We start from the raw sequence: 12143 nt of genomic DNA on the forward strand, positions 1-12143 counted from the left end.
ATGTACATATTGATATGTGTTTATGCTGTTATGCTGCTCTATATTGTTCAGTACAGCCTAAGATTCTAGCTGATATGCAATTCTGGTGTACTTCAGCTAAGCAGCTCATTTGCCTGGCGCTGCCTATCAGCTGTGAGCACTCCCAGAGGAGCGACGGTATTGGCTGTTGTTCTATTCTGTGATTGGTGTAAATGGTGGCAGGATACTGACGTTGACCCGGTGGTTCCCCCCGTGTCGGATGTTTGGCGCTTCTTGCAGCACAGACTGGAAAATAATGTGAGTGCACCCACAGTGAAGGAATACATGGCCGTTACTGCTTCGTTTCGTTCCCTGGTTACGGGCAATCGATCAGAAGGCATGCTCTGGTGGTCAGATTCTCAGGGGAGCGAGGAGATTATGTCCTTCATAGCTGCCTTCAGTGCCGCCGTGGGATCTAGCTCTAGTTTTGAGGGCTCATTCTCTACCGCCTTTCGAGCTCTTGGTTTCAAATGCTAATAAGGAGCTCTCCCTGAAAAATAAATAAATAAATAAAACAGCTCTGCTCCATGCCCTTGCTTCAGCTAAGCACATTTTACACACATATCCGTTTCGGACCAGCGACTGCAGTGTTACTCTCCGGCAGAGATACGTGCATACAGCACAGGATGTTTCTCCGCCCACTTATCTGCTGAGCTGTCATTCTCGCGTGACGCTGACACTCAGAGCGCTGTTTGCCATGTTAGGGCTTTGCGGATGTTTGTGAATCACGTGGCCGCCTTCCTTTAGTCGGGCCAGCTTTTCGTGTGGTTTGGTTGCTGTACTAAGGGAAAGATATCAACTGTCTCAAAATAGAGACTTTCTCACTGGAATGTGGACGCTGTCGTGCTGGCTTACAGGGGACAACCAGTGGAAGGTTGTCCCCCCCCTAACATATGAGCTCATTCGACGAGGGCTGTTGCCTCTTCGTGGGCCTGGTCTAGAGGTATGTCTTCAAGGATTTATGTTTTTCTGCTGACTGGTCTTCTCAGAACAGCTTCGCCAGATTTGTACTGAAGCTGGATGTACCGTCTGTGGCATCTCTAGTGCTTTCGATGAGTTGAATTCCTTACTGTTCTAGTTGTACTGTTCTAGTTGTGTACTGTTCTAGTACTGTAGAACTGTTCTAGTTGTACACAGTGGTTACCGCTATGCTATTGACTGTGTATATGGCTACTAGTGTTTAATACAGTTGTTACCGCTAATGCTGTTGACACTCTGTTTACTTTCATTCTTGAGAGCTTATTGTATTGTCTGCCCTGGATCAGTGCAATCTTTGCTTTCATTGCGTTTGTATATGCAATTTTGATAGGGTCAGGGATGATGTCTCATTGGTCTAGTTCCACCTATCAGGCTCCTTGCTTTTGCACGCTTAAGCGTCTCGGAGAAACACTCTTTGACTGACTCCACTTCATCACCAAAGAGGCCGGAGGGAGTGACTGGAGGGTCTTGCAGTCCGCGTCCTTCAGGTCAGCTAGGGATGCCTGTTAAGGATGCTCATAAAACCCATGGACCCAAAGTTTGCGTCAGCGAAGAGGACAGGTGAGGTATGACGACGGCTCGAGGCCCCGTCGTCATCTTCGCCTTCAAGCTTGCTGGCGGCAGTGGGCCTCGTCCATGTTATAGCACGAACCATTTCCCTTCTGGTTCTTAGGGTGTGCGCCGGCAGCTCAGCACAGTGGGCGCACGTGGAGTCCGTGAAGGCTGCCTCGGCATGGGTGAGGCCCAGGCAGCCGACGCAGAACTCCTGTTCGTCGTGGAGGTCGATCTGGCAAGTTGAAGCCATCGGATCCCTAGAGAAAAAGATCACTAGTCCTCCTGGTGCAGCTTCCACAATTTCAGCGTGAAGAAAGAAATTCTGACGCAATTGTCGCATCCGTACATTTTATACTGCCCGCGAGCCTGTCAGTATTTGCATACTTCGCGACAATTGGCCAGATATTCCAAGCTGGCGTTGGCCCATAAGATTTCAACAAAAGTGGAGAAGGGAGGAGTTCCCGCAGCGTTGCTACACAATGTAGTTACCGCTCTCGAAAGTGAACTTTATAATGTGAGGTTGCCCATGGTGTGAGGTGAGGAAGGAAGACATGTACTTTCTGATGGCAGCAGAATGAAAAATAGCACTTTGTAGAACACTGAAAAGAGGCAAAAGACGTGATAATTCAAATAATTAAGCTGTCTGTGTTACAGCCATACATATTTCATACTGAATATTTGGAGTCTGATCATGAATTGGCCTGAAGAAGTTTGTACCATTGATAATGTGTGAGTAGAGAAAGAGAATAGGAAATCCATGAGGAAGGGAAAGACATTCCTATTTTTCTTCAAATGAAAGCACTCAATGACAGATGCAACTAAATACAAAAAAGTATTGATTTCACAAGCAAAGCACAGTGCTTGTCAGAGCAAACCTCTCTCTTCTCGTCTGTCTCATTCTCATTCCCTGATCTTTCTCTTTCTTTCCCTTTTTATTTTATGTCACTTTAATGGCACGTACACTATACCGTTCAATCTTGATGAGTTCTTTTGTAACGATAGGTTGAAGCACAGTAGGAAGCAGGATCCACATACAATAGGTATTTATTAAATAAACTCAAAACTTAACAAATTACAGACTAGACTAAGGTAAAGGACTAGGGAACAGAACAACCAACAAACAAAGTTAATAACTCACAAAGATTGAACTAGACACAGGGCTTAAATACACAGGCAAACAAGCTTAAGAAAATAACAAGGGAGCGTGGCTAATCAGAAACACCTGGGGAAACTCATAAACAAGAAAAACGTCTCGGTTACATATGTAACCCTAGTTCCCTGATAGGGAACGAGACGCTGCGTCAAACGCTGCGGGAACGCCCCTGCGTTGTGCGTCATGAAGCACGTATGGAATCAGCCCAATGGAGAGATGAAACGTCATAGGCGGGTGACGTCATCGACCAGGAAACTATAAAGCACCCCAAAAACACAAGCGCATTAGCTTCTGATAGGCTTGAAGGAAGCGCTAACGGGAGTGCCGGGAGTATGGCGGAGCGACGCAGCGTCTCGTTCCCTATCAGGGAACTAGGGTTACATACGTAACCGAGACGTTCCCTTTCAAGGGAACTTCGAGCTGCGTCAAACGCTGCGGGAACGCGAATACCCACGTCGCCATAGGACCAAATGACCGTCATGTGAGACTAGCGCACAGAGGACGAGAGCACCTGTGCCCCAGGGGTAGAGCTTAAGTCTAGGTCATAGAACTTAATAAAAGTATGCGGTGAAGACCATCCAGCCGCATCACAAACATCACTCAGGGAAACCCCCGACAAAAGAGCTTTAGAAGCAGCCATACTCCTGGTAGAGTGAGCTCGGACAACCAAAGGTGAAGGCTGGCCAGCCGACTCATAAGCAAGTGAGATAGCCTCAACCACCCACTTGCTCATTCTCTGTTTAGACGCCGGACACCCTTTCCTGGGTGGCCCGAAACATACAAAAAGTTGTTCTGATTTCCTCCACAGGGCAGCTCTGTGGACATAAGCGTCTAATGCCCTAACAGGGCAGAGTGAATTAAGTTTCTCCTGGTCCGATGACATAAATGGAGGAGGACAGAAAGCCTGCAGAACCGTAGGTCTAACAATATTAGTAGGAACCTTAGGAACGTAACCTGGTCTAGGATGCAGAAAAGCTTTAACCATGCCAGGTGCAAATTCCAGGCACGAGGGTGAAACCGACAGAGCCTGCAAATCTCCGATTCTTTTTAGTGAAGAGATAGCAAGCAAAAAGATAGTCTTAAAAGTGAGAAACTTCTCGGGAACTTCTTCGATAGGTTCAAAAGGAGCTAGGGAAAGACCTTCTAATACAATGGCCAGATCCCAAGTCGGCACCCTCGTACGAACTGCTGGCCTCAGCCTCAAAGTGCCACGGAGGAAACGAGTTATAAGCGGGTGTCTCCCAAGAGAAACTCCACTGAAAGGGACGTGGTAAGCAGCTAGTGCCGCCACATACACCTTTAGTGTGGAGGGGGATAACCCTGTGGAGAAGCGCTCCTGCAGGAATTCCAGCACTGCACCCACTGGGCAGTTAACTGGGTCCTGCAGGTGTTCTCCACACCAAGAAGTGAAAAGTTTCCACTTCAAGGCATAAAGCTTCCTCGTGGATGGAGCTCTGGAGTTAAGAATGGTCTCAACAACCTCGGTTGAGAGACCGGAGTCTATGAGCTGGGCCCCCTCAGAGGCCAAGCCCACAGTTTCCACAATTCTGGGCGGGGGTGAAGTATCGTGCCCCCCGCCTGGGAGAGTAGATCCCTCCTGACCGGGAGCTCCAAAGGAGAACCGTCCAGGAGAGAAATCAGGTCCGCAAACCATACTCGGGCCGGCCAGAACGGGGCTACTAGTAGTAGACTGACCCCGTCCCGGCGGACCCTCTCCAGAACTCCTGGTAACAGAGCAATCGGGGGAAAGGCGTACAGACGTGACCTCGGCCACGGCTGCACCATAGCATCCAACCCCAGGGGGGCTGGAAGAGTGATGGAGAACCACCGATGACAATGAGTGGTCTCCTTGGAAGCGAATAGGTCCACCTCGGCGCGACCGAAACTCAACCAAAGGAGCTCCACCACCTCGGGGTGGAGTCTCCATTCCCCTGGCCTCGGCCCCTGCCTCGACAGGGAGTCTGCTACCACATTCAAATACCCAGGGAGATACATTGCTCTCAGAGATAGTAGCTTCCCTTGGGACCACAGGAGGATCTGACGGGCCAACTTGTAAAGCCGGCGAGACCGCAGGCCCCCCTGATGATTTATATAAGAGACCACCGACGTGTTGTCTGATTGAACTAACACATGATGGCCTCTCAGGTCTGTTAGGAAGTGTTTCAGAGCCTGAAACACAGCCAACATCTCTAGACAATTTATGTGCCACGAAAGATGATGATCCTGCCACAGACCTTGGGCTGGGCGACCACTCATGACCGCCCCCCACCCTGTGAGGGAAGCATCCGTCGTTAGCGTTATGCGACGACAAAGAGCCCCCAGCACAGGACCTTTGGATAGGAACCAAGTTTCTCTCCACATGACCAGAGCACGAAGGCAGCGCCGCGTGACTTTGAACGTGCGGAGCGGATTTCCCCTCGGGGAGAATCCCTTGGTCCTGAGCCACCACTGTAGCGGTCTCATGTACAACAGGCCGCAAGGTATAACGTTGGACGCTGCTGCCATCAGACCCAACAGTCTCTGAAACTGCTTGACAGTGAGTAGCTGGCCTAGCTTCACTTGTTTCACAGCTGAGAGAATCGAAGCGATGCGGGTCGGAGAGAGTCGCGCCCGCATCGATACCGAATCCCAAACGACACCCAGAAAAGTGGTCTTCTGGGAAGGAGATAATACACTTTTCTTTGCGTTCAGCCTCAACCCCAACTTTCTGATATGAGCTAGGACGACATCTCGATGCCGAACCGCCATCTGCTCGGTCTGGGCTAAAATCAACCAATCGTCGATGTAATTGAGAATACGAATGCCCTGAAGCCTCAGAGGCACTAGTGCTGCATCCATGCATTTCGTGAAAGTGCGGGGAGATAAAGCTAGGCCAAACGGAAGAACCCTGTACTGGTACGCCTCGCCCCCGAAGGCGAACCTCAGGAACTTCCTGTGTTGTGGAAGGATGGACACATGGAAGTATGCGTCCTTCAGATCTATCGTGACAAACCAGTCCTCGGACCTGATTTGAGACACGATCTGCTTGATAGTGAGCATCTTGAATTTTAGCTTCCCTACCGAGCGATTCAATATGCGCAGGTCTAAAATTGGACGCAACCCCCCATCCTTCTTTGGAACGATGAAATATCGGCTGTAATAACCTGACTCCAAACTGGGAGGAGGAACCCGTTCTATAGCCTCTTTTTGAAGGAGCGTTTTCACCTCTTGTTCCAATACCAGAGCCTGCTCGGGGCCCACCACTGTGTGCAGAACCCCTCTGAATTTTGGTGGACGACACCTGAACTGGATAGCATAACCCTTTTCTACTGTCTGCAGGACCCAATGAGATATTTTTGGAAGGCTTTTCCACTCTGCCAGAAATTCTACTAAGGGTACCAGCCTCTCGAGACTGGCCTCTGGTGTAACTTGAGCAGCAGACGCAGCGCCCTGTAACGGCGCACCGGCAGGGAACAACTGGTCTGACCGCTCTGAGACCCTCCTCAGAGGGAGCGAGCGTCCCTCGGGAAAGCGCTCGCTGGGATCGTCTGTGCCCCGGCATAAAGGCGGGGTTGGCAGAACGAGCCCCTGAGGGCACCGAGGAGGAATGGGCACCGTAAAAAGAGGTGAACACCTTTCCGCCTCGGTGGGGACCACCCTCAGCATCCTGAACGGCTTGGCGTCAGGACTTCTTCTTAGCCGAAGCCTTCTTAGCCAATATAACTGTCCTCAGATCAGTTCTACTGGGAGAAGGCTTCGGCTGAGAGTGTCGCGGCTGAGCCCACTGTCCAGCAGGGGGAGCACGAGACGCGACACTCTGCCTCTGCTGCGCTCTATGTGATGAGCTCGAAGACGGCCGGGGCTGCTCCCGCCCAGCAGCCCCAGGGACATGAACTTTAAGGGGAAGAAACTTTTTAAAAGCTGCAGTTTGTTTCTTTTCTTCTTGGAATTTATCGATAACTGAATTCACAGCATCACCAAACAACCCCATGGGAGAAAGAGGAGCATCTAAAAGAAAAGCTTTTTCTCTCTCTTTAATATTAGTCTGATTTAACCACAAATGTCTTTCTGCGGCCACCAGAGCTGCCATAGAACGACCCATTAATTTGGCCGATTCTCTGGTGGCACGCAGGGATAAATCAGCAGCCTGACGCAGTTCACGAACTACGTCAGTACTGACCTCCTCACTCTCACTCATGTCCCTTAGCAGATCAGCCTGGTATGCCTGCAAGATTGACATAGTATGCAGACATGACGCAGCCTGACCTGCTGCCGAATATGCTTTACCCACTAAAGCCGAAGTGTTTCTTAAAGGCTTGGTGGGTAATGCCGGTGCCTTAAAAGATGATGCTGCTTCGGGGGAGAGATGGCTCGCAAGCGTCTCTTCCACACGAGGCAAAGCACCATAACCATGAGCCTTGGCTCCCATAATATTAGCGTATGTTGAAGTCTGGGGACTAAACACTCTATATGACACCGGTTTTCTCCATGATTTCGACACCTCGGTGTGGAGATCATGGAAAAACGGCAGGCACCGGCGTGGAGGCTGCACACGTGACGGCAAAAATCTCTCATCCAACTTTGATTTAGAAACAGACTCCTGTCTAGTCACTGGCCATTCAATATTAAGTTTTTCAACAGCTCTTGTTAACACCTCCATAAGCTCATCACTCTCAGGAGTGTGGGGTGGCGAATCCTCCACATCTCCCTCAACACTAACAACATCAAGTTCCTCAGAACTGGATAGCTGCAGCATTGGTGCCTCAGCCCGAGCGGAAGAAACCGCAGCGCGTGCTTCCGAACCCGGGACTGAGGCACTGGATCTCACAGGTGAAGGGAGAGATAAGGCAGAGCCCGTCTCAAACCCCGCTGTGAGATCCATCTGCGATCCCCACGATAAGCGCCGCCGCTCTGCCTCGGCAGAAGCGGGACCCGAACCGCGGGGAGCGCGCACCGAACCGCTCTCCTCAAAGAGCGACCGGCGGGAGCGGAGCGTCCTTAACGGCAAACGCTCGCAATGCTCACAGTCTGCTCCCTCGAGAGCAAACTGGGCATGCTGAACTCCCAAACAAACAACACAAAGATCATGTGTATCCCCGCTCGTTAAATAACGCGAGCAGGGAGGAACACACTTTCTAAACTGCTGTTCGTCCGCCATAATCTCTCAATATATATATATATAGGGATAAATTGTTTGTGTGGTGCAGGGTATGTAAGACAGACAATATCACACAGGGACAGATTCACATGTAGCGCGACTGAAAGCACAGAAGCTAATGCGCTTGTGTTTTTGGGGTGCTTTATAGTTTCCTGGTCGATGACGTCACCCGCCTATGACGTTTCATCTCTCCATTGGGCTGATTCCATACGTGCTTCATGACGCACAACGCAGGGGCGTTCCCGCAGCGTTTGACGCAGCTCGAAGTTCCCTTGAAAGGGAACCGCTGCTCTTAGCAGTGGCTGCGTGTCTGTGGTGTACGTCATCAGGAAAGTAGCCAATTGTGCTCTGCTCTTTCTGACGGCTGCGTGCCTAACGTCAGTCAGTGACAAATGCTGCTATGTATATTGAAATATCGAAAATGTGTTTAAAAATCATATCACCGCTATCGAAAAAAAAATATCGCGATATATATTGATATTGAATTATTGTACAGCCCTAGCCTCCTCCTTTTTAAACAAATTAGTTTTCAATCAATGTAAAACTATTCGTGTGACTATGCCCCTGAGCAATACACACACATTACCGCGGGATGGCGGGTGTTCATTTCATAAACTGTACACAATGGTAGCTTATTTAACCTGTCAACCTTTGCCAGTGCGCCGACGCTCTAAAGCATTTTTTGTAGCCTATAAATAAATGTATATGTCCAAAAAACGGATAATGTCATACTTTTTAGTAGTGCTATCGTGACGTAATAATCTGTTTGGTTGTAAAATGTATTACCTGAATTAAATGAAATCGAATGTATCGTCCTGTGTAATCATTCATTCACAGACAGCTTATGAAGATGTTCAACTAATAAAGATCTTCATCGCTGGCAAAAATATGATGCATTTGCAGATTTGCTTTCACTTGACTAAACTGTTGATCCACGGCCACTTCATCCAACGCTCTTGATGTTCGTAAATCTTCCTGTTACGACTCCGAGTCGAGTGTGATTGAACGCGCTTCAGACGATTCAGTGCGTGAGGAACTGAACAGATCATTCAGACTGATTCGCGAACCGTTTAGACAGATCTGCCAACTTGTTTGATGAAGTCTTTGAACAGAATCGACTCAAAAGAGTGATTCATTTGTAAATTGAGCATCGCTCATGCCCATAAAAAGATACAGTGCGCTTGGAATAAACTCATTTAACAACATGTAATTGCATTAAAATAAAGTAACGAGAGGAACGTCGCCCAATGTAACATGTAAAAAGTATACACCTTGTGTCCCTGACAGGAAATTACCCTGCTGCGCGATCTGTGAGAGTAGGCGTGGCGTCAATTATAAAAGCTATTTTATGATCCCAACCCAACTTTGAGAATATATTAATGACGATTTTTTTTTTATCGCCCGAGAAGAGACTCACGTTAACGCAGCATATATATATATATATATATATATATATATATATATATATATATATATATATATATATATATATATATGCTTTCACTTTCAGTATTTGACCCAACATTGCAAACCTATACATTGTATTCAATGTAATTTTACACTGCCCAAAAATATGGGGTAGCATTACTAGTCAAAAGAGCTTATTGCACCCCTTATGCCAGTTACTTTGATTTAGCAGAAAATGTATGGTGACATTATAAAATGTGCCATTTTAAACCAGAACACACCCATGTGATAGATTTCCTTTTTAACTAATCAATTTGCTGAAGTTTAAATTTGTCAAGTTTTTTATTCCACATTTTCTTGTTCTTATTTAATTAAGCATCAGTAACTCAACATTAACTCTTGTAATCTTAAATGATTATCTTGGATGAATCCATAATTGACCATCTTGTTCTAAACATTTGCTTGTGCTAAATTGATGTACACTGACAATCTATCATCTGTTAATTTCATAATATGCTGACTTTTGGGAAGGAAATGTCACTTTTAAAAGTTTTAAAATGTCAGAATGTGTTTTTTTCTCAGCATTATCATAACCTCCCTCAATGATAATGCATCATTTAATTGCCTGTCTTAGTATTTGCAAGAAACAGTGAAGAGATAAATATGGACAATACGTTTGTTTTATTTCAGGATAAGGTGCAGCCGTCATCTGAGTCACCCCCCTCGTTCAAGCCTCCCCCTCCACCTATTCGACATGCCAGCCCAAAAAGTCAAACCAAACGACCTTCGTCTAATCTGTACCAGACAAACCTACTCTTTACTGCCCCCTGTAGGCGGCACCAAGAAAACCACACCCACAATCACTCGCACTCGCCCTGCTCTACTCACAACTCCCCGTGTACCATCCACCACACCACTTCCACCTGCTCTGTCCATCACACTCCTCCACCCTGCTCTCACCATCACAGCTCTCCACGGTCATCATCCTATCAAGCTAGCCCTTCCTATGGACCGCCGTGTAGAGATCTGGTTCAGTTTTTGATGAGCAGGCATGCGGCGGTGGTCTGCCCGCACCCGGAGTCTCCAAACCGTTCTCGAGAGGGCACCCCAATAATCTCTCCCCGCTCCTCTCCGTCCCTTTCGCCTTCACTGCTAATGCCTGCACCGCCTCCCTGTAGCCCAGATAAGCTTGAGGGCTCCCCATCTCACAGCTGCGGTGCCACCCAGAACAGCCCACTACACCCTGAGCCGGAGACGGCAGAGGAAAGGCTCCAGCCCCAGCTACGAGGTAAAGACACTCTAAAGGAATAGTTCACCCAAAAATTTGAATTCTATCATCACTGACTACGTTTACATGTGCACCAACACTGCAATTTGTTCCAGTAATCAGAGTAAGGACTTAATCGTAGTAAGATGTTTACATGACAGAGCAAACCTCTCCACTCCCATTTACATACAATTTTCATTATTCTGATTATGCTAAGAAGTGATTATTTTTTACCCCCGATTATTAATAGGAGTATTATGTTTACATAAATTCCATTATAATCGCATTATGAGTATATGAGTGTGCATGTAATACAATTCAAACTTGTAATAACTTTCTTCTTTGGAACACAAAAGCAGACATTTTAAAGAAGGTTGGTCAACAAACAGTTTTGGTTAACTTTCATTAAATAAACAAAATATCTTATTTTATGTTCCACAGAAGAAAGAAAGTCATACAGGTTTGGGATGACATGAGGGTGATTAAATGATGACAGAATTTTCACTAACTATCCCTTTTAGTTAGCCCTAGTTAGATTTATTCAAGTTGTTTTTTTTTTTACTTTGTCTGTCTTTATTTGACAAATCATGACTTTTTTAAAACAAATATTTTTAGTGAATCAAAAGCATACAGCACAACCAGTGTAGTATGTTTTTGATTCCCAGATAAATGATAATTTTAAACCAAAACTCTTTAGAGAATCAGAAACATGTAGTGTAACCAGTGTAATTCGATTCACAAACAAATCACGACTGATTGCTGCACAGCTGATAGAACAGCAAACATGGCGGCTAACGCAATGTCTCGTTCCCGCCTCACAGGGAACCGAGGTTACAATAGTAACCGGAGACGTTCCCTTTCGAGAGCGGTAACTCAACATTATGTAGCTACGCAGCGGGAACTGTATTAAATCCCGCCGTGAGAGTAGTAAAGATAAGCCCGGGGAAAATGGGGCCAAGCTACACCAGCAACGGAAGAGACAGACAGTCAGCCAATAGCCGTGCCACTAGGAGTGCTCCCATCTGATAATTGGAACTAGACCAATGAGACATCATCCCCGACCCTATTAAAATTGCATATACAAACGCAGTGAAAGCGAAGGCTGCACTGATTCAGGGCAGACACAACACAATAAGCACTCAAGCATGAAAGTAAACACAGTTAGCGGTAACAACTGTATTAAACACTAGTAGCCATATACACAGAGTTCCCTTTCGAGAGCGGTAACTCAACATTGCGTAGCTACGCTGCGGGAACTCCTCCCTTCTCCACTTTTGTTGAAATCTTATGGGCTAACGCCAGCTTGGAACAGCTGGCCAATTGTCGCGAAGTATGCAAATACTGACAGGCTCTCGGGCAGTATAAAGTGCATGGGCGACAATTGCATCAGAATCTCTTTCTTCACACTGTCATCGTTGAAGTTGCACCTGCGGACTAGTTACTTTTTCTTCATCGCATCCGATGGTTAACCTTTGCAGGATTTGTGTGGGCCCCATCGACCCGCCCCACAGCTACGAGTACTGCATCCTTCTTGGATGCCACGTGCGTGCACTGCGTTGACCGGTCGGTGTGCACTTGAGAGGGTTTTTGCTATTACGGGGTCGAGGCCCATTATGTTGAAATAACAT

General features: G+C 47.2%; 1 protein-coding gene across 1 annotated transcript in view; it reads left to right on the top strand.

Annotated features, from left to right (window-relative positions):
- The window catches only part of whrnb (whirlin b), a 132815-nt gene that overhangs the window by 100755 nt on the left and 19917 nt on the right, over window positions 1-12143 (top strand). The window contains exons 10-11 of the mRNA XM_077241844.1: window positions 1670-1790; window positions 9883-10536. Of these exons, the coding sequence (XP_077097959.1) occupies window positions 1670-1790; window positions 9883-10536 (775 nt within the window). The remainder of the gene's footprint in view (window positions 1-1669; window positions 1791-9882; window positions 10537-12143) is intronic.

The sequence above is a fragment of the Siphateles boraxobius genome, unplaced genomic scaffold (assembly GCF_051911475.1).
Source record: "Siphateles boraxobius isolate OS27281-9 unplaced genomic scaffold, OSU_SipBor_1 24, whole genome shotgun sequence".
In the NCBI taxonomy this organism is placed as follows: Eukaryota; Metazoa; Chordata; class Actinopteri; order Cypriniformes; family Leuciscidae; genus Siphateles; species Siphateles boraxobius.